General features: G+C 43.3%; 1 protein-coding gene across 2 annotated transcripts; it reads left to right on the plus strand.

The window, feature by feature from the left end:
* The first annotated feature begins 13124 nt into the window (after positions 1-13124).
* Positions 13125-20497, plus strand: LOC125265856 (cadherin-4-like). Of its 2 annotated transcripts, XM_048186395.1 has the most exons (11): positions 13125-13292; positions 15031-15145; positions 16043-16290; positions 16874-16993; positions 17091-17246; positions 17600-17744; positions 17851-18023; positions 18102-18226; positions 19131-19273; positions 19348-19459; positions 20356-20497. In XM_048186395.1, exons 1-10 carry the CDS (start codon positions 13251-13253, stop codon positions 19452-19454), a joined length of 1374 nt encoding a protein of 457 aa, XP_048042352.1. In that variant the 5' UTR covers positions 13125-13250; the 3' UTR covers positions 19455-19459; positions 20356-20497. The 2 variants fall into 2 exon arrangements, with proteins under 2 accessions (XP_048042352.1, XP_048042351.1); XM_048186394.1 differs by lacking the exon at positions 20356-20497 and having other exon boundaries at positions 19348-19919.
* Positions 20498-22814: the final 2317 nt, after the last annotated feature.

The raw sequence follows: 22814 nt of genomic DNA on the forward strand, positions 1-22814 counted from the left end.
GCAGAGGTTGTGCATGAACTTCTGGTCACACTGAGACACATTGTTGGACCCATTTTGTCCATGGAGGAGGCCCTCAAGCTCCCTGCCTGTTTTGACATGCCCCTGTGGTCTTTGTTTCAGTTTTACCTAATCTGCCGAGGTGGTTTCCAATGTCTCTAGATCCACCGCGGGGCCCTCAAGCCCATCTGCGCAGCTGTGGTGGTCGTTTGCCCAGCAGTGGGGGTCTTCAGTCCCATCTGATCTGCTGTGGTGGTCATCTGCTCCACCGTGGTGTTCTCCAGCATCGCTGAGGTGGTCTTCTGCCCTTTTTGCTCAGCCTGCTCTGCCCTGGCCACTTATTCTGCCTGCTTATTGTTGATGAAATCTGATGGCTCAGGCCTCTATAGACAGCAATGCCATTCAAACTCTCTCTAAAGGTACTAAACATTTGGTATTTGGTATTTTAGAGGTACTAAACATTTGGTATATGTTTAGTACCTCTAAAGTTACTAAACATATTTGAAACAGTTCATGTGAATTCAGTGGTTCTATCTTAATATTATAAAGCGACAAGAATACTGTTACAGTAGATGGAGGAAAGACACAGGTATAGTGTAACACAGTCTTTATTTTGACCACAGGAGAGCAAGGAGAATGAAACAGGTGAGAGAACTGGTAGTAGTTTGACTTGAACTGATAACAAGTGGGATAGTTACTGTCCTTTTATTTGCAGGGAGTTAGACGCTGGAGACTGGAGATCGTTGGAGCACTTGGAAGCAGACGGGAACACACTCACGGAGCAGACGAGGCACACAATGGGAATCGACACGATGGAGACAGGTAGGTATGCGAAGCGGAGTCCTTGAGGTAAGCATAAACATGTAGGGTATGCAAACGAGACCGGACGTGGAGTGCTGTGTGCGTGAGTGCTTTATAGTGCTGTTGATGAGGAGAGTGATGAGGTGCAGGTGGCGGTGATCAGTATTCTGGAGAAGGTGCGCGCTGTGATTGGGTGACGTTGGAACCTGACGTGTCTGTGACAGTACTCCCCCCTCCACGGCCCACTCCAGAGGGCCGAGAACCCCGACGCCGTGGTGGTCATCCTCTTCCCCGCGGTGCCGGTTTCTCAGGGTGACTGTCGTGGAAGGTTTGGAGTAAACTGGGATCTAAGATGTCGTTCCTTGGGACCCTGGAGCGTTCTTCGGGACCATATCCTTCCCAATCCACCAAGTATTCAAGCTGACCACCACGACGCCGGGAGTTCAGGATCTCTCGAACCTCGTACGCAGCTCCGTCCTCCAGGATGAGTGGAAGGGGGGGTTCGGCGGGAGCCACGTCAGGTCCTGTGGGAAGAACAGAGGGATGGTGAGCTTTGAGGAGTGACACATGGAAAGTTGGATGTATACGGTACCCTTGTGGAAGGCGGAGTTGAAAGGTGACCGGGTTGACCTGCTTGACGATGGGGAATGGGCCAATGAACCTGGGACTCAGCTTTCTGCAGGGCAGACGCAGTCTGATGTCACGGGTGGATAGCCAGACCATCTGACCAGGCTGGAAGACCGGGGTGTTGGAACGTCGGAGGTCGGCTACCATTCTGCGTCTGCGCAGGGCTCGTTGCAGCTGGTGGTGTGCTGAGTCCCAGACCCTCTCGCTCTCTCGGAACCAGTAATCCACTGCCGGAACGTTGGAGGGTTCCCCATCCCAGGGGAACAGTGGGGGTTGGTAACCGAGTACGCATTGAAACGGTGTAAGCCCAGTAGTTGACTGTCGGAGAGAGTTTTGGGCGTACTCGGCCCAACCCAGGAACTGGTTCCAAGAGTCCTGGTGGTCATGACAGAAGGTACGGAGGAAGCGGCCAATCTCCTGAACCTTCCTTTCCATCTGCCCGTTCGACTGGGGGTGATATCCAGATGTTAGGCTGACGGCCACACCTAGGAGTGAGTAGAAGGACTTCCATACAGGGAGTGCAGAATTATTAGGCAAATGAGTATTTTGACCACATCATCCTCGTTATGCATGTTGTCTTACTCCAAGCTGTATAGGCTGGAAAGCCTACTACCAATTAAGCATATTAGGTGATGTGCATCTCTGTAATGAGAAGGGGTGTGGTCTAATGACATCAACACCCTATATCAGGTGTGCATAATTATTAGGCAACTTCCTTTCCTTTGGCAAAATGGGTCAAAAGAAGGACTTGACAGGCTCAGAAAAGTCAAAAATAGTGAGATATATTGCAGAGGGATGCAGCAGTCTTAAAATAGCCAAGCTTCTGAAGCGTGATCATCGAACAATCAAGCGTTTCATTCAAAATAGTCAACAGGGTCGCAAGAAGCGTGTGGAAAAACCAAGGCGCAAAATAACTGCCCGTGAACTGAGAAAAGTCAAGCGTGCAGCTGCCAAGATGCCACTTGCCACCAGTTTGGCCATATTTCAGAGCTGCAACATCACTGGAGTGCCCAAAAGCACAAGGTGTGCAATACTCAGAGACATGGCCAAGGTAAGAAAGGCAGAAAGTCGACCACCACTGAACAAGACACACAAGCTGAAACGTCAAGACTGGGCCAAGAAATATCTCAAGACTGATTTTTCTAAGGTTTTATGGACTGATGAAATGAGAGTGAGTCTTGATGGGCCAGATGGATGGGCCCGTGGCTGGATTGGTAAAGGGCAGAGAGCTCCAGTCCGACTCAGACGCCAGCAAGGTGGAGGTGGAGTACTGGTTTGGGCTGGTATCATCAAAGATGAGCTTGTGGGGCCTTTTCGGGTTGAGGATGGAGTCAAGCTCAACTCCCAGTCCTACTGCCAGTTTCTGGAAGACACCTTCTTCAAGCAGTGGTACAGGAAGAAGTCTGTATCCTTCAAGAAAAACATGATTTTCATGCAGGACAATGCTCCATCACACGCGTCCAAGTACTCCACAGCGTGGCTGGCAAGAAAGGGTATAAAAGAAGAAAATCTAATGATATGGCCTCCTTGTTCACCTGATCTGAACCCCATTGAGAACCTGTGGTCCATCATCAAATGTGCGATTTACAAGGAGGGAAAACAGTACACCTCTCTGAACAGTGTCTGGGAGGCTGTGGTTGCTGCTGCACGCAATGTTGATGGTGAACAGATCAAAACACTGACAGAATCCATGGATGGCAGGCTTTTGAGTGTCCTTGCAAAGAAAGGTGGCTATATTGGTCACTAATTTGTTTTTGTTTGGTTTTTGAATGTCAGAAATGTATATTTGTGAATGTTGAGATGTTATATTGGTTTCACTGGTAAAAATAAATAATTGAAATGGGTATAAATTTGTTTTTTGTTAAGTTGCCTAATAATTATGCACAGTAATAGTCACCTGCACACACAGATATCCCCCTAAAATAGCTAAAACTAAAAACTACTTCCAAAAATATTCAGCTTTGATATTAATGAGTTTTTTGTGTTCATTGAGAACATGGTTGTTGTTCAATAATAAAATTAATCCTCAAAAATACAACTTGCCTAATAATTCTGCACTCCCTGTACACGGGATATGAACTGAGGCCCTCGGTCAGAGACGATATCCTCTGGAATTCCGAAATATCTGAAGACTTGGTTGAAGAGTATTTCGGCGGTCTCCATTGCAGTAGGCAATCCAGGAAGTGGAATTAAACGACATGACTTTGAGAACTGGTCCACAACAACTAGGATGGTGGTGTATCCGTCTGAGACAGGGAGATCAGATATGAAGTCCACTCCTAGGTGTGACCAGGGGCGATCTGGAACGGGCAGCGGAAGGAGTTTCCCAGCTGGCAGATGACGAGGAGACTTGGAGATGGCACACTCCCTGCAGCCCTGCACGTACCTTCTGACGTCGGCCGCCATCCCTGGCCACCAGAAGCGTTCTTTCAGCAACGAGAGGGTCTCATTGGCCCCCGGGTGACCAGTGCCAAGTGATGTGTGGGCTGAGTGAATGGTGGGAGTGCGTTGTGTCCGTGAAAGATAGAGCAAGCCTGGTGGACAGCCTGGCGGAGGGTTAGTGGAGGCATTGGAGGAGGGAATGGTCTCTTCTGACCATGTTATGGGACTCACGATGAGGGAGCTAGGAATGATAGGTTCTGGTTCCTCAGTCTTTTCCTCAGGGGCATGTAGACGGGAGAGAGCATCCGCTTTTACATTCTTCGTACCAGGGCGGAAGGAGATCGTGTAGTTAATGCGGGAGAAAAACATGGCCCAGCGAGCTTGTCTAGGGTTCAATCGTTTCGCAGAGCGAAGGTACTCCAAGTTTTTGTGATCTGTTAATACTAGGAAAGCATGTTTGGCTCCCTCCAACCAATGCCTCCACTCTTCCAAGGCAAGCTTGACCGCTAGAAGTTCCCTGTCTCCGATGGAATAGTTGACTTCCGCCGGGCTGAGCTTGCGGGAGAAGAAGGCGCATGGATGGAGTCTACTTGGGGTCCCCTGCTGCTGCGATAACACCGCTCCCACTCCAGTGGTAGAGGCGTCCACTTCAACAATGAATTGTTTCTCTGGGTCAGGATGTACGAGTAAGGGAGCGGTGGTAAAGGCTTCTTTGAGCTGGTTGAAGGCGTTGGTGGCTGCCGGGGTCCAGGACAGAGACTTGGGCTGGTTGCGGAGTAAACTGGTGAGTGGATGGGCGATAGAGCTGTAACCTTTGATGAAACGTCTGTAGAAATTTGAGAAACCGAGGAAACGCTGGAGTTCTTTTATGGTGGTGGGTTCTGGCCAGTTGGTTATGGATTCCACCTACCTCTCGTCCATCCGGATGCCACTGTGGTCGATGTTATATCCCAGGAATGAAACGGAAGGTTGATAGAAAGTGCATTTTTCGGCCTTGAGAAACAGATGTATTGGCGAAGGCGGGTGAGGACCTCCGCAACGTGTTGGCGATGTTCAGCCTGGCTCCGGGAGTAGATGAGAATGTCGTCTATGTAGACCAGGACAAACCGGTGGAGAAACTCCCGGAGCACCTCATGAATGAAGTCCTGGAATACGGAGGGGGCGTTGACTAGTCCATACGGCATGACCAAGTACTCGTAGTGGCCAGTAGGGGTGATGAAGGCAGTCTTCCACTCGTCCCCCTCACTTATCCGGATGAGGTTGTACGCGCTGCGGAGGTCCAACTTCGTGAACACAGTGGCACCACGGAGATGTTCTAGGGCCGCTGGGACGAGAGGAAGGGGGTAACGGAATTTCACAGTTATTTTGTTGAGTGCTCGGTAGTCAATACAGGGCCGCAAGCCTCCGTCCTTTTTAGCCACAAAGAAGAAACTGGAAGCAGCAGGGGAAGTAGACGGCCTGATGTAACCTTGGGCGAGGGCTTCCTTGATGTAATCCTCCATGGCCTTCTCCTCCGGGATGGAAAGAGGGTAAATCTTTCCCTTGGGCACTGGTTCACCCGGAAGCAGGTCAATGGCACAATCCCATGGCCGGTGTGGAGGCAGCTTGGAAGCCCGCTGAGGGCAAAATACGTCGCTGAAGGGGGCGTAACACTCGGGGATTTCAACAGAACGTTGTTCAACAGGACTTTCGATGGACGTGGCGCAGAGAGAGAGATCAGGTGAGGAAATTGGTGGAACTGGCAGATCCGTCAAACAGTGCTTGAAGCAAGTGTCGCCCCACTTCAGGACTTCGCCCGTCTTCCAGGAGATGGTCGGATTGTGCTGCTCCAACCAGGGGCGCCCCAGAACCACGTCAGCGGTGGAGTCCTCCAGAACCAGCAGATGCGCCTCTTCTTGATGTAGAAGTCCAACTTGAATGTTAACAGGACCTGCCACGGAGCGGACGCGCTTACGGCTCAGGGGTCGGCCGGTTATGGAGCAGATCTTGTAGATGGTCGGAGACGGAGAGGTCTTGATACGGAGTTGACGACAGAGGGCACCAGAGATGAAGTTGTCGGCGGACCCCGAGTCGATGAGCGCGACCACTGTAAGGGAAACATTGGCGGCAGTAAGATTGACAGCAGTAGTGAGTGGTTTCATTTTACGAGTAGCAGGAATAATGGCACTCACCAGGGGTCGCGGCGGTCGTGTGGGGCATGCTGCAATCACATGCCCCGGTTCACCACAGTAGAGACAGAGACGAAGGGTGAGGCGGCGGCGGCGTTCTTCATAGGATAGACGAGAGTTTACTACATCCATGGGTTCTTGAGCTGGTTCTGGAGTGCTGACGGGTTAGGATCGGCAGAGTGGCACGGTGGAGAAGAACTGGTCCTGGTGCTCTTGGAGGCACGCCTGCATGCGAGTGGCGCAGCGGATGGAGAGCTGGATGAACTTTTCTAGGCCGATGTTGTCCTCGTATGCAGCGAGTTGCAGCCGCACCTGAGGTTCCAATCCTCGCCGGTAGTTCGTTATCAGGGCTTGTTCGTTCTATCCACTGAGGGCTGCAAGCGTTCTGAATTGCAAAGCATAATCATAAATGGACATAGATCCTTGTCTCAAATTATAGAGTTTCTCACCAGCTGAAGAGTCTGTGATGGGTTTCCCGAATACCTCCCGGAAGTGGGAAATAAACGACGAGTAGGATTGGGTTACAGCGCCCTGCTGGGACCAGATGGAATCGGCCCACTTCAATGCTTTGCCGCTGAGCTGAGAGATAATGAACGCTATTTTGGCGGTGTCACTCGGGTACAGGTGCGGCTGCATCTCCAGGACCAGTGTGCATTGCAGCAGGAACCCGCTGCAATCCTCCGCCGATCCTGAGTAGGGCACCGGTTTGGCCATGGGACTGGCGTACGGCGGCAGTGAAGGAGGTGTGTTGACGTGCTCTGTGGGGCTAGCTGGTGCTGGTGCAGGTGAAGATGGAGGAACTGGAGATGGTGGCGATGGATGGACGGTCAGCGTGCGCCGGAGCGCATCCACCAAATCCTGAAAGGGGTCGGGTTGGCTCATCCTGGGTCAACGGTGTGAGTCCGGTCTTCTGTTACAGTAGACGGAGGACAGACACAGGTATAGTGTAACACAGTCTTTATTTTGACCACAGGAGAGCAAGGAGAATGAAACAGGTGAGAGAACTGGTAGTAGTTTGACTTGAACTGATAACAAGTGGGATAGTTACTGTCCTTTTATTTACAGGGAGTTAGACGCTGGAGACTGGAGATCGTTGGAGCACTTGGAAGCAGACGGGAACACACTCACGGAGCAGACGAGGCACACAATGGGAATCGACACGATGGAGACAGGTAGGTATGCGAAGCGGAGTCCTTGAGGTAAGCATAAACATGTAGGGTATACAAACGAGACCGGACGTGGAGTGCTGTGTGCGTGAGTGCTTTATAGTGCTGTTGATGAGGAGAGTGATGAGGTGCAGGTGGCGGTGATCAGTATTCTGGAGAAGGTGCGCGCTGTGATTGGGTGACGTTGGAACCTGACGTGTCTGTGACAAATACTTTTTGTGCGCCAAAAAAAAAAAAAAACGACTTTTCAACAATATCTATATTGGCCGATTTCAAAACACTGCTTCATGGAGCTTCTGAGGTTTATGAATACTTTGTTTCGAATTAGTGATGCAAATCTCCTATCAAACAGCTAAACAGCTGAAACCATGTGACTTTGGCACTCCGATTCACTGATTCGATTTGTAAAGCTCTGAAGCAGTGTTTTGAAATCTGCCCATATAGATATTGTTGAAAAGTCTTTATTTTGTTTTTTTTTTGTGCACAAAAAGTATTCTTGTAGCTTTATAATATTAAGATAGAACCATTGTACTCACATGAACTGATTTAAATATGTTTTTAGTACCTTAATGGACCTTGAGAGTTTAAATGGCTTTGCTCTCAATAGAGGCCTCACTGAGCCATCGGATTTCATCAACAATATCTTAATTTGTGTTTGGAAGATAAACAAAGATCTTACAGCTGTAGAACAACATGAGGGTGAGTAATTAAGGACATTATTTTAATTTTTGGGTGAACTAACCCTTTAAGGCTAAATCTCTTGACAAATGGGGTAAGCACACTTCAATGATTTGTTATAAACAGATTCAGAAAGTGATGTCTCGTGAGTTCAGTGTTGGACAGATCAGTTGTTTTAACCATTCATTAAAATGAATTGGTTCAAATGAGTCATTAGGTCACAAATCAGACATTCACAGACTTGGATATGTTGTGTGCGAATCCCGACTGTTAGGACATCGCAAAAGATTTGTCAACACAGAAAACAATAACTGATCAAATAAGGCTTTGTCAGGCCAAAATTTTTCAATGTAGGAAAAACGTCTCAGGTTACGTATGTAACCATGGTTCCCTGAGAACAGGGAATGAGACTCTGCGCTGACTGCGCTATGGGGAACGTCCCCCGTGACCCGTGTCCGAAATGCCAGAAATCACAACACTCCAATCCTATTGGCCGGCGACAGCCTATCACGTCAAATGGCGCGAACCGTGACGTATAAAGGGAGCGCCTGGGGAAACAGCCGGCATCTTTTTGTCTTTGAGTAACTGTTAGCAGGCATCCCGAAGCATGGCAAGAAAGCGCAGAGTCTCGGGGGCTGCTACCAAGGAGGCCTAGCTAAATTTAGCAAAGCCAAACCTGGCCTGGCCAACCTTGTCTGATATACAGAATCTCCAAGCGCAAACTCCAAAGAGGAGAGCAGGAAAGTGCAACTGCGAAAAGGCAGTAAGCAACTCAGACCCACACGCAGAGATGGGCATCCCGGAGAGCGGAACTCAGCTGAACGCTATAAACCCTCGTATGAGGGGAGTACAACCACTCATCCTAGGATCTACTCAGCCGCTAACAAGGTGCTGAGGAGGCTGTGCGCTAAGAACCCCCGACCCAGGGGAGCACAAACCAGCCTGGGGCCAGTCTGAACGGGAGACTTCACAGAAGTCTACAACCAATAACCAGCTTAGGGAGCTAAGCACAATTACGCAGTTAACCCCGAAGGGAAGTACGAAGCTCATCCTAACAGACAGACCGCACTGTGGGCACGTAGTCATGGAGGCCGGGAAAAAGGGCCTACAACATAACCAGAGTTCACCAGAAAGAACTAGAAACTTAATGCAGGCGGTGGTAACCCAGGAAACCCGTAGCATATCAAGGTGGAGCATAACCACCAAGAAATAGCAGCTGCGCGTGCCCACGAGACAGCCTGTCCAACACAATCCAACGAACAGTGCACTCGGTGAAGTACCATTCTACTCTTTAAGCAAGAGGAGTACAACATACGCCATCATGCGCTAAGGAAGGCCCCATGGGCCTGTAACCTTGGCAGACACGTGGCATCAGCTTGTGGCAGTGTTATCAAGGTTCAGGCTAAACAGACCGACTACAAAGGAGGTCATTAGTCAACCAGAGCCCCGGCCAGCCGGCGACACAAATCCCTTTGCTGTCAAAGGAAAACCTAGAAGGTAAATGTCAGCATGCTCCACAGGAGGCCCTTAAGGCCTACCCTTCACACGCGGCCTCAGCCAGCAGCCACTAAAGTTCTAGGAGCAGAATAGAACCCAGACAGACAGGGTAAATATTTAGCTCGACTAGAGCTAAAGGAAATAAATGCACCAAAATACTCAGTAAAACACTTTTTACTCTCTAAGCGAGAGGAGTACCACGCTAAACTCCGACATGCTAGCAAAAGAAGGCCTGTAAGAGGCCTATGACCTTATAAAACACGCAACGATAACTAGTGCAATTAAAACTCACCCATAGGGGAGAGACATACAGAAACCCATACAAGCTGTGCCAACATGCTAGGTTTAACACCTGAAAGGAGGCCCCAATAGGGGCCAACGACTTCCACAAACACCTGGAAACAACAGGGTAACGCATGACTCAATCATGGAATGATATCAGTACATGACCAGCCCAGCTGGGCCAACAGGAAGCTACAAGAGAGGCCTGGAAAGGCCTGCTACTTAAAGAACCATGTGGCACCAGCCCGTGGCCATAACAGAGCCCTAGCTCAAGGAAGGGCCAGTTATAACCTTAAATGACAAATTTGAGGGAACTAGCTACACAACCTGAGCCTAGGCGCACACATTCCAACAGGCAATGTTAACTATGCTGAAAGCATGAGCGAATCGGAAATCGTAGACCAACAGCGCTGTATTCAAAACGAGCTGCATAACAGAGAGGCTATAACAAATAGCCAACAATCAAACAGCAATGAAACCCAGCTGCTGCGGTACAAACGACCGGGAGAGGTCGGGCAAACATTATTCCCTACACTCACCCTGAGTGTGCAATCCAGCAGGTGATGCACTCAGTGAAACACAAGCCCTAACCGGGGAGTACAACAAAAACACCGTATTCATAGATAGAGGCTAAACAAAGCCTGCTATCACAGAAACAGGTGTAACCTGTGGCAGCATAAATAAGCTCACATAACACGCCTGCATATAACATATGAAGGGGAAATCTGGGCAAAAGATGGCCAGAAACTCCCTCAGGAGGAGGCCAGAACTAGGAACTATACACCCGCAGGGGGATAGTCATAACAGTGGTGATGTAAACAAACAAACACCTAACCTAGTTCTAGCCTAGCCGCTAGCTAAGGCCTATATGAGACCAAGCTACACTCGGGCTTCATATTCCCAGAAACACGCAGAAGTAAAGCAGCACGAGCGACAGCATTAGGTGGCCGTAAAAACCGGCCAACACACAAATAACTGAAATAGCGAAAGCTAGTTCTAGCCATACACAGTATCAGCCAAGAAGCTACACAAACGCCGAAGGCTAAACAGCAAAACAGCCAGCCTATCATACAGTTATTTGCCCAAATAACCCCTAAAAAACGAGAACAATGACAACTATATGCATGGGTAGCTATACAGGAAAGGCAAGGTCTATATTAGAAATAAAGATGGACCTAGCTTACCTCCTGCGGCTTGTAGAACGCAGATTCCCCCTCGTTTCGTTGCACTGAAGGAAAAATCCAAAGTTCTTTTAAGCCCAAAAGCACTTTCACTATCAAGCCAGACGGCGGGCCGTCAGAAATATATTCATCATAAGCCCACATCATCAGCCTGACTGTAAAGCCCGTAGCATATAGATGTCGAGAATGCTACCGGGAGGTGAAGGAAGAGCGAGGGCGAGCAAAAAGCCCTCGCGAGAGAGGGGATCGATTACCGGCGCTGCTGGCGCTGATCCTTGATCACCTCCCTCAGATCTTGCTTCTTCCTTCTCGCATCTCGCCGTCTCTGCGACTTGCTCCGAGGAGGAGGAGGTGCACGAGCGGCGACACTATCCCTCTGGGTCTGCCTCTGAGCCTCGGCTCGAGACGGCCCGGGACCTCCCGGCTGTCTGGGCCCAGAGCTGGATCTGAGCGGGATGCAAGATCTAAACGCCGCGGAGCGTGTCTTCGCCTCCCTGAACTTCTCAACCACCGCCTGCACGGAGGTGCCAAAAAGCTCAGTAGGCGAAACCGGGGCATCGAGGAGAAAACGCTTCTCTTTCTCCCGATGTCCGCACAGTTAAGCCACAGATGCTGCTCTGTGGCCACCATGCCCACCATAGATCGACCGATCGAGGAGGCAGTTTGTTTGGTGGCCCTCAGAGCGAGATCCGTGACCCGACGCAACTCCGTGACCGCCTCAGCGGAAAGACCTTGGTCCTGATCTAGATCCGTGAGCAGATCAGCCTGGTATGCTAGAAGCACCGCCATAGTGTGCAGCGCCTCACCAGCCTGACCTGCAGCGGCGTAAGCCCTGCCATTCAAGCGTGACGTCACTTTCAGCGCTTTGGATGGCAGGGTCGGAGCTTTTAGTGTCGGTGCACTCCCTGTAGCGAGATAGTTCGCAAACGTCTCGTCTACAGGAGGCATCGACACATACCCATGCTGGCCCAACCCCTCAACATCAGCAAAGTTAGCTCGCTGATGCTTATGAATTCGGGCCGAGAATGGGTTCTTCCATGCCCTCTCAATCTCAGAATGGAGATAGGGAAGGAATGGAAGGCTCGCCGGAGTTACCGGGTTATGGGTTGAAAGAAATCGATCGTCTTACCCTCTGTGAGCGGGTGTTTGTAAGTAACTCCGAGAACGCCGCGCAGGGCGGCCTAGCGGGAGCCGCGATCTCACTCGCTTCTCCCGCCTCGGCCATCTCCTGCTCTCTGGGGCTTCAAGCCAAGAGAGCACTCGCTCCTGGGTCTGAGGATGTCAAGGACAGAACATCATCGTCATCCCCCAGAAGCGCGTCCTCGTCAGTTGCTTCGGCATGAGAAAGATTAACACCTCTCTCAAATTCCTCAGCGAGCTCCACCTGCGAGCCCCATGATTTCAGCCGCTGTTCTGCTTCAGCACGAGCGAGGCCGGAACCACCAGGCAACGGTGATGACACCTCTCCCCTCGAGAAGAGGGCCAAACGAGAACGGAGCGTTTTCATGGGGAAATGCTCACAGTTAACACAGACAGCACCCTCGAGTACTGTCCGTGCGTGTTCCTCACCCAGACAAATAACGCACAATTTGTGTGTGTCCTCCGGTGTCAGAAACCTGGGACAAGGATCAGCACACTTCCTGAACGATTTTTCAGACATTTGGAATAGCGTGAGATTGGCACGAACAAAACAGTCGCGAAAAGACAAAAGGATGCCGGCTGTTTCCCCAGGCGCTCCCTTTATACGTCACGGTTCGCGCCATTTGACGTGATAGGCTGTCGCTGGCCAATAGGATTGGAGTGTTGTGATTTCTGGCATTTCGGACACGGGTCATGGGGGACGTTCCCCATAGCGCAGTCAGCGCAGAGTTGAAGTTCCCTTTCGAAAGGGAACCCTGGTATAACAATAAAAAAGAATAACTGTTTGACCAATATTAATGAAAAAGTACTTCATTACTGAATAATGCTTGTAAGCAATAAAAAAAGCTAAATACTTTACCAGTATTTTTGCAATTTTGACCAGTATTTTTGTGTAGCCAAATAACAGTACATAGTGTATTTTTCAAACAGTTTTATTTTTATATTCTTTATTTGGCACCATTACTTTAAACTTTAAAAATTCTCGGGAATATTTGTTGTGTGCCCTATCACTTTTTTTCACTAGGTGTCTAGATGAAAAATATGTGAGCGCAGAAACTGCTCCTGGGGTTATTGAAATTGCTAACAGACACAGCTTTCCTAGGATAGTACAGAAATCTCATTGGTTCCAGTCGAGTCATATGTTTTTTTTGTTGGCAGATTAAATCACTCCATATACCACACCCTTAGGCAAACTCCCCAAAAAAGATAGTAAACACCCTGTGTGCTTGCATTTTGGGGAACTCAATCAATTGAGTAGCAGCACAATCTTAAAAACGAGTAAGAAAGTAATCCCTGAAGGACGTTTGAGACATTTTCCTTTGAATGAGACAATGAAGTTTGTGCAATTGGGAGTTGTTATTTTCCTTTGTAAGGTAGGATTTTATATACATCATATCAGGGCACATTACCTACTTATTAGTGTCCAATAGTTCTCTTCATATTCAGAGATTTTGTCTGAAGTCCAACATTGTTTGAGTTAAACAATTAGGGAAATATTTTAAAGCTGATTAGAAATTTAAATTTAGAAATTAACATTCTGGGAATGTTAAGATGAAGTTGAGAGCTTAGAGTGAGAAATAAAACACTAAATATTTTAAAATCCACAACCAAAAATGAATATCAAAAGTTTAAGAAAATAAAAATGTGTTTCTGTTGCAGCTGTGTCATTTTTATATTATCGGTGATCGGACAGAGTTGGGAAATGTAAATTTTAGTCACTTTTATGTTGCAGGGATTGATTGATTGATTTATTTTTTTCTCTCTCCCAAAACTAACAAACTTCAGTTTTGTTCCTTTTGTTTTATAGAAGTCATTAAAAAAATTCAGGTTATATTAAAACTGAAACTTTTATACAATAAATGCTTTTTTAATGCCTAATTTCCCCTTGTCCCAAACCCAAACTTTCAATCTATATAAAAATATGAATGATATACTCTATAGAGTGTGGCATTTTAAATGGCAGTGTTTTTCAAAAAAACCCAAGAGCTATAAGTTTTGAATGCTATGTCTAATGCAGAGAACTGTTTTACTTTTTTGCAAAAAGTTTGTTTTACAATTGAAAATTAAGTGCAAAGGGTAATGTGCTTGTAGTTTTTCACACTAGGTCTGTAAATTGTTTATTTTTTAAGTCCACATAGACAAAAGTAACCATATGTATGTTTAGATGGCTAACCATGCATTGGTAAAAACTGAAATCACGCTGTTATTTTTTTAAATATAATTGCTAGGACAAATTTCTCAATAGATTGTTCACTTTTTTTTTTAACTCTTCACTCCTTACCAACTTTCAGCTTGGGGAAAAGAGTCATGAACATGAAGCCAATCCGTTCACAAAACCTTCTCCAACTTTTACTTCTGTACTTGGCTTTTATACATGTTTCAGGGGTGGTGTAGCGACTATCCAATGAGAATACACATTGCATCATTAAAGAATGCGAGACAAAGAATAATAATAATAAGTCTGTATATGGTCAGCATTTAGGGCCCTTTCTCCTAGACAGAAAACAGGGACCCTTTCTAGGCTGCTTTCCAAGAAACACACACACACATAGAGTGTGCATTACAACAGATGTGTGATGAAACAAGAACATCTCTTCTCCCCTCTAACACTTGAAACCTTACAGACCAGAGAGAGAGAAAACAGGGAGAAACAGAGAAAGAAAAGTCAAGCTCATAAGATTTATCTTTCAGTATGTAAACTGGTTCACCGAGAAGGCAAAGAGACTCTGCATCATGGTGTTGATTCTATGGGAACGCCTTCAGTGTGCGCCAGTGTCTGAAGCACATATTAAATCTCACCAATCTTATTGGCCATGCCGGTCATATGATGTCACTGATTCGCCGGCATGAATAACCTTAAGACATCCCATTTGAGGGAACTCAATGCATCATGGTGTTGATCCATCTGCTCAACAACTGCCTGTAACCCTCAGTCCTCTTCGGAAGAGAATAGCAAAAGTACATTCATAAGATCTAGCCAAGAATAACTTGCTGTTTCCGTTCATGTTTTGAAGGAGGCGTGGCTTTGAAGGGAGGGTGGGATCTCATGCTTTCAAAGCTAGCTTGCTGTTGCTTCCCTCTCTGAAATTGCCTATATATGTTTCAAATCAGGCCTTTGTATGTGGATTTGCGGAGGAGTCTTCATGTACACCTGGCTTTGAGTCGGAGTTGCTGGTGTTTAAAGTGCACAGAGATGACCTTCACCAAGGAAAAAGACTAGGACGAGGTAAGCTGTGTTCTCTTTAAATAAAACCTTAAAGAAACTGAATATTTAAATTTCTTGTTAGTATTTGCCTAAATAATCCCTTGCACAACGCAATCAGATATCTACATATACCGGTTCTTCTTATAACACTGGTTTAACTGTGAACTATAACATTCAATCAAATTTTAGTCATATACGTTCCCTGTATCCACTAAATTAACCTTCATCAGAATCAAAATTAAGGGTCTTGCACAAGTGTAAGTGTTGTAGCTCAAAAATAAGTATTAACGATGTATGCCATAAATAAGTGTTCTTTCATAGACTCAATTGATGCTGCGTCAGTAGATGATGCTATGAGGACACCCTCTAGCTGAGTCATGTTTCAAAAGGACACACTATCACTCCACAGATTTTTCTTAGTCAGAAAGTGAATTTTCTGCTTGTGAATTTTCTGCAAACCACAGCGAGAGTTATCTTTGCCAAGGTTAAAACACTACGCTTATTCGTAGGTGTGTGTCTCTGTGTCCGAGCACAGATCACTGACTCCACCGCCTCTGACTTTATCACCATCTCTGGCATGATGGAGTAGGGCAAAAGTTATACACAGAAACAGAGCAAAGAGCGCTCCCATTATAAACAATATAGCTAATATCACAGCCTATCAGCAGGTACTGGATTGACCCGATATACGGTACTACAGAAATGCTGGCATCATTATGTTTTTAAAATTAACTTGGTAACCCTGATTAATCACAAAGATGAAGCACTGGTACTTTTAACAACAGACCATCGCCACACCTGGAGGGTGTTTTCACAGCATCAGCTACTGACACAGTGTCTTGTTCCTCTCTCAGGGAACCAGGTTTACATATGTGACAGGATGATTTATTATACCAATTGAATCTCTTTTTCTCACAGTAATTTTTAATACATGCAATGGAAGAACAAGAACGCTCTTTCAGTCCTCTGACAAGCGGTTTGCTGTGAACACGGATGGGACTGTAACACTGAAGAGACAAGTCACTCTTCATGAAGGACACAAGGTGTTTTCTGTGCACACTTGGGACTCCAGTGGCAAGAAGCACACGGTGTCTGTCAGAGTTGAGCGTGTCCACCATCATGAGGACCATCACATGGACACGGTCATGAACATCTCCTCTCCACAGGTACAAACAAGAAACTGCTGTCAGTACAGTACAAGACTGACCTCTGTTGGGCATTTCAGGTTTTATGTGTGCTACTTTACTATGAACATATTCAATGATCAGTTTCTGTACATGTTTAGGACTAATTATTGGAGGCGTGTGTTAAACTCATGAAATGTCCAATCCCTGCTGGTGAATGTAATTTGTCTCAGCCCTCTCTGATCATTCTCAATCACAAAATAAGTCAGCCGATATGTTTTATTTATGCAAAGCTGAATCCTAAGATTACCTAAACTTTTACACAGTTTTATATTCTATGGCATTTTTTACAGCCAGAGATGAAGCAAAGAGGTTTCGAATCACCCTAATTTGGTTTATTGAATAGGGACACAAAAATTGTATCCTCTCCATATATTAATACTGTTTTTCCCAGACTGATTTTAATACAGCCAGCATCAGTAGTATACTCAATATTTTGCGATGCAAAAATTCCAAATATTTGGTGATTTCCAAATAAAATCCAAATATTTGATGGCTTGTGTGCTGTATTTAATTGTAAACAAAAATGTTTTGTTGCTCATTGCCTTTGACTGACAATTTTTAGATGCAATCTCCCTCTGACGATCTAAAGAGAGCAAAGAGAGAAGCAAAGGGAGGTTGGATTATTCCTCCAATCAATGCAATTGAGAATAGCAGAGGTCCTTTCCCAATAAAGCTGGTCCAGGTGAGTGAAAGTCATAAAGGGAATGTTCAAAATGAGATGGATGAGAAAGAGATTTATCTGTTATTGACTTTTTTCTCTTATTGCTTTCTATATTTAGATAAAGTCAGGCTATTCTAGAGAAGCTCAGATGGCATACAGGATCACAGGTGAAGGAGCAGATCTGGACCCTAAGGGGACTTTTACTATAGAAAAATTATCAGGGAATCTGTATGTGACTCGACCACTCGACAGAGAAACAAAAGCTTCATACAGAGTAAGCTGATTTTTAGTCTAACTTTTAAAATCAATAGTTATTTCTTAGTGTATTTCAGTGTTGTATTTTCTGGTCATTCTTAATTCTTTGAAAGATTAATCAGATAAAAAGGCCTGTGAAATGCTTTGACACAGTTTTCTTTTCATGTGTTTGCAGAGACTGTAATTTAAAAAAAATGTTTTGTAACTTATATCTACTAAACAGTAAGTTTTCTTTAGGATTGAACTTACATATTCATGTCTCAAAGTTAACGGACAGACTAAAAGACACAACTCTAATTTATTTAACTATGTTTTCAAACCACCTCAGATATTTGTCTCTTAACATGTCGCTATTTCTTCTCCTGTCTTTAGATTATGACTCATGCTACTGGAGTTGGTGTGAATGTAGCAGAAAAGCCAATGGAAATTATTATAAATGTGCTGGACCAAAATGATAATTTTCCAGTTTTTACACAAAATCCATTCAATGGAAATGTTCCTGAAGCTGCTGAAATAGGTAGGTGTATGGTGCAGTTTCTCAGTGAAATTGTTTTTAGCAGTTTTCCCCAAATGCCTCTTCAGCTCGTACCACCTAATCAGTCTTTATTCTTCTCTCTCTGAAGGTCATGAGTTTATGACAGTCACAGCCACTGATGCAGATGATCCAGAGACTGACAATGCAGAAATCAGATACTCAATTGTTAAGCAAGATCCAGAATCACCAAATCTAAACATGTTTCAAATCAACTCTGTTACTGGAGGAATTCATCTGAATTCTTTAGGTTTGGACAGAGAGGTGAGAAATCTGATGAATGGATTATGCAATGGTGAAAAATGATTTCATAAACTCACCTGAAAACATTTTCCCTTTCAGAAATGGTCCAAATACACTTTGACAGTTGTCGCTGCTGATATGGAAGGAAGAGGTTTTTCATCCACTGCCACAGCTGTTATTACTGTGACTGACGGCACTGATGGCGCAAAATCACAGAAAATAACGTAAGAAATGTTGCAAATTTTATTATTCCATTTGAAAATTCTGACTGATAATAAAATACTGAACAATAAAAAGACCAAAGACTTGCAATGATGGACTTTTCATGAATGCATTTTTTTTTTTTTTTCAAAACAGCCTCACTAGCATTATTAACCACTGAAAACAATCTTAGCAACTGTGTAGCTACTACCTAGCAAGGCCTATATCCAGGGCCTAAAATTAACTCTCGCCAAGCGGCAAATGTGAGTTTAAAATAAAGTAACAAAATGCAAGGTTGTGAAAACATGAACGTGAACAGCCGTGAATGATGCTCAGGACAGTTGACAGACTTAGCCTGCTTCATCAACGAAAGTTTAAGCCTTGCCAATTTAAATATTCAAGTGCAATTCCCCAGTGTGAAACTAATTGCTGGATCTGTCGTGGTCGAGTTTTCAGTAACGCTGCGATAACTCAAAAACAAGTGAGAGCTGGATCCCAGTGCAAAGAGTTTAAAGGGTTAGTTCACCCAAAAATGAAAATTCTGTCATTAATTATTCAGCCTCATGTTGTTCCACACCTGTAAGACCTTCATTCATCTTCAGAACACAAATTAAGATATTTTTGATGAAATCTGAGAGGTATATGACTCGTCCATAGACAGCAATATAATCAACACTTTTAGGGTCCAGAAATGTACCAAGAACAAAATAGTCAACATGACTACAGTGGTTCAACCTTAATGTTACGAAGCGATGAGAATACTTTTTGTGCACAAAAACAAAACAAAAATAACTAAATATAAAATAAAAAAACTAGGACTTGTTAAATGTCTTCTCTTCTCTTCCCAGAATTCAAATTAAAGCATGCCTGTATGTCCTATTGACTTTGTCAAACTAACATTAATATGTATGTTTTGGTTCCTCACAGGTATAAAATTGGCAATGATCCTGCCGGCTTGCTGAGTGTAAATCAAGACACTGTAATGATTAAAGTCAAGAGGCTTATGGATAGAGAATCTCCCCATGTGAAAGATGGCAAATACACAGCTATCATTTTGTCCGTTGATGATGGTAATTTGTGTTTCTTTTTAAGAGAAGACTTCTTGCTAGCACAGCCTTTTTCTAATGTTTGTGCTTGTGTTCAGGTAATCCTCCAGCTACTGGCACAGGAACCCTGATAATTGATTTGGAGGATTTGGTCTGCAGTGATTCATCTATCAAGTCTTTGCCCACTTCTGCTGTGAAGAAATAAACAAGGTTCAATGTGTAAACAGGGCCTAATATACATCTTTAGAGTTTTATAATCGTTTATTCATAATTACCCCCCCCCCCCCCCACACACATACACACACATTTGCTGAACATTAATATTTTACACTTGTTATAACTACATCATCTTAATAATGCTGTAATCACTGTTATCTAAAGGATAATGTACAGCCAGATGGTTTATTATATATTTTTTTTAAATTGCTGTTTTACTGTTTTCACAAGTAAGTTTTCATATATTAACTTTTTAGTACTAATCTCACAAGAGATCATCATAATTTTACTGTTTTTCAAACATTTAAGAATATTTTCTGTTGATTTATTACAAGATTCAAAATGACAAACTTTACTTTTTCACTCTTTTCATAAGTTTAATCTTTATATATTTTTCTTATTATATGAAGTAATTGCTTCATATTGTTATGCACATTAAACCTTATAATTTGCATCTGTTGTTGTTCATTTGAGTACATTTGACTATCAATTAATCCAACAAATCTTAAAGTTTAATCAGTGATTTATTTAGTACATCTATTCTAAAAATATATTTTTTGTATTATAGAAATGACTTGCAATTTCCAAAACACCAAAATATAATGTATGACCAAATATAATAAAACTTTGTCAGTGTATAAGCGATTTATCACAGGCGATAACACATTAATCCAGTATACAGTAAATACAGTTATACAATAAATCCCATTCCAATCCATGAGATATCTTCTCTCATTTAACCAGAGAACCATCTGTTTCAAAAATAACATGCAAAATGAGATAATTCTACAATAAATCTTCTGATAAAGCACATGTCAGCACACTGCCATTAAACATAACAGAAACAAAGGCACTTACACTGAATGTATCTATCTTGTTCCTCAAAATAGGGCGTTTGAAGACATGGCAAAAGCTAAAGCTAGCTCCCTGTAGTGATGGGCACTGCTTCACGAAATTTCAAAACCCTCAAGGGTTAGTTGGATCTCTATGGAGAGACAGAAACCCTTTCAGACTTCATCAAAAATATCTTAATTTGTGTTCTGAAGATGAATGAAGGTCTTACGGATGTGGAACGACACAAGGGTGAGTAATTAATGACAGAATTTTCATTTTTGGGTGAACTAACCCTTTCATGAATCTTTTGTTTCGAATCAGTGGTTCGGAGTTTCGAAATGATGTTTTATTAACAAAGTTCGGGAGGAGCATATTCAAATGATCTACCCAATCAGCATAAGAGGAATCCTATAAATGCATGATCGATGTTCCTCAACCGTTTTTGGTAACACTTTATAATAACGTTCAGTTATAAGTCATTTATGAATTATTAGTTAATGATTAACAAATCATTTACAAAACATGAATATACATTTATAAATGATTGATAAGTGATCTAGTAATAATTTATTAATGTTTTATAAATTCAGTTAAAAGTAATTTATTAATTATTTGTTAATTATGAACAAATCATTTACAAAACATGGCTATACGTTCATAAGTGATTAATAAGTGATATGTTAACATTTTATGAATGTTTTATTAGTTCAGTTACGAGACACTTATAAGTTATTAGTTAAGGATGAATGAATCATTTACAAAACATTACAATATACGTTCATAAATGATTAATACGCGTTATGCTAACAATTTACAAATGTGCTGTAAGTTATCTCAAATAAATCAAACAGATCATTAGTAGATGGTTTATAAGCTATTAGTTAAGACATTATTTATCACTTATAATAACTCAAGTATTTATGACAAAATTGTTTTAGTATCATTATCTCAATTAACAATTGTTAATCATGAACAAATGTTGAACAAACCATTAGTAAATGATCAGTATATGATTTATTGATGAAGTTGTAAGCTGGTCTGTGTTCAAAAGCACAAACATGCTGGTATGCTAAAGCACTATTTTTAAGAAGAGTAATTTATTTGTTTTGAAGTGGATAAACATTTATAAATACCTTACAGTCAGGTGATTCCAGTGGATTATATTAAATCCTTTCACTCATCAGCACAGACTTTTGTTCTGTGTGGAGTGTGTGGGGTCTAGTGATGAAGTCATCCTCTGATCCGGATTTACCTTCCACTGAAGCTCACATCAGATGTACAGAGTTAAACACTCCATGTGTGTCAGAGAAGACAGCTGTCTATACCTTCACCAGTCAGCACTTACACTGCAGTACACACTACAAAGTGTTCAACACCTGTTATAGATGATGTGTAAATGCACGAATAAATCATTTACAAAGCTTTCTGCATCCCCTATTCTAAAGTGAACTATTCTTCACTTGTAAATGTGTTATATATCATTTATAGACCTTTCTTACCTGTTACAAATTATTTGTATATGAATACAAGTCATTTATAACACTTTCTGCATACCCTATTCTAAAGTGTAAACTATTCATCACTTATAAATGTGTTACACATCATTTGCAGATGTTCCTGTTACATTATCATCTCACTCCATCACTTTACCCAAGCCTAAAATTTATATTATTTAAAAAAAAAAAAAAAAAAAAAAAAAAATCAACACTCTGCCACCGTTTAACCAGCACTTAATCATTTAATTTGTATCTTGTTTTTCATGGAACAGCTCCTCACCATAACATGAAAACACACCATAAACTGATAATAAACGTAGTCCATTATTTCGTGCATTATTTTCAAGTCTTCAGAAGTCGTACCATGCCATAGTGTGAGGAAAATATTCTTATAACATAATCTAACCATTATACATTAATAATCGTAGCAATCCGCCGTTTCATAACTTTCAAATTAAAATTGGCGCGTCTAACAATACGACACAGGTTTGCGGCAGTAACGTCAAACCTCGCTCCTTATTGGCTGTCACATGTGATTTGCGACTACCATAGTGTGTTTGCGACATGCTGAATTTGAGTTGCTGTGTTGAGTTAGATCAGCGCGACGCTTTAAAGGATGGAAATGCAGATCAGAGGAATGTTTGCAGCGATTAAACACTTTAATTTCATTCTGTTACTCACACACAATTATGATTTGCTGTCATTTCGCTGGTAATGTAGCACATGCGTCGTTTTGTCTGTTCTGTATACTGCTTTTTGTAATGTTTTAAATAAATTATTGTGACTAACGTACATTTATCTGCCTGTTACACTACGTATATTGTCAAAATGGTTATGCTTAAGGTTATAGGGTGGAGTAGGGAGCTTAAAATTATACTTTTTATACAACAGTATATCAACTAAGATAACAGTCACTGTAAATATATCTATATTGCGTTTTTATTTTTGTGAAGTGGCTAAAAAGTGGTCATGTTTAGGTATAAGGGGTGAGTTAGGGGCTCAAAGATATCTATATAATA

Source organism: Megalobrama amblycephala, linkage group LG3, assembly GCF_018812025.1.
Source record: "Megalobrama amblycephala isolate DHTTF-2021 linkage group LG3, ASM1881202v1, whole genome shotgun sequence".
Classification (NCBI taxonomy): domain Eukaryota; kingdom Metazoa; phylum Chordata; class Actinopteri; order Cypriniformes; family Xenocyprididae; genus Megalobrama; species Megalobrama amblycephala.

Excerpts from the sequence above, each read along its gene's own strand:
- LOC125265856 (XM_048186395.1), top strand. The coding sequence starts at position 13,251 with ATGAAGTTTGTGCAATTGGGAGTTGTTATTTTCCTTTGTAAG. Across the intron at positions 17,247-17,599 it reads AAACAAAAGCTTCATACAGA|ATTATGACTCATGCTACTGG; the intron begins GTAAGCTGATTT and ends TCCTGTCTTTAG. Across the intron at positions 17,745-17,850 it reads TCCTGAAGCTGCTGAAATAG|GTCATGAGTTTATGACAGTC; the intron begins GTAGGTGTATGG and ends CTCTCTCTGAAG.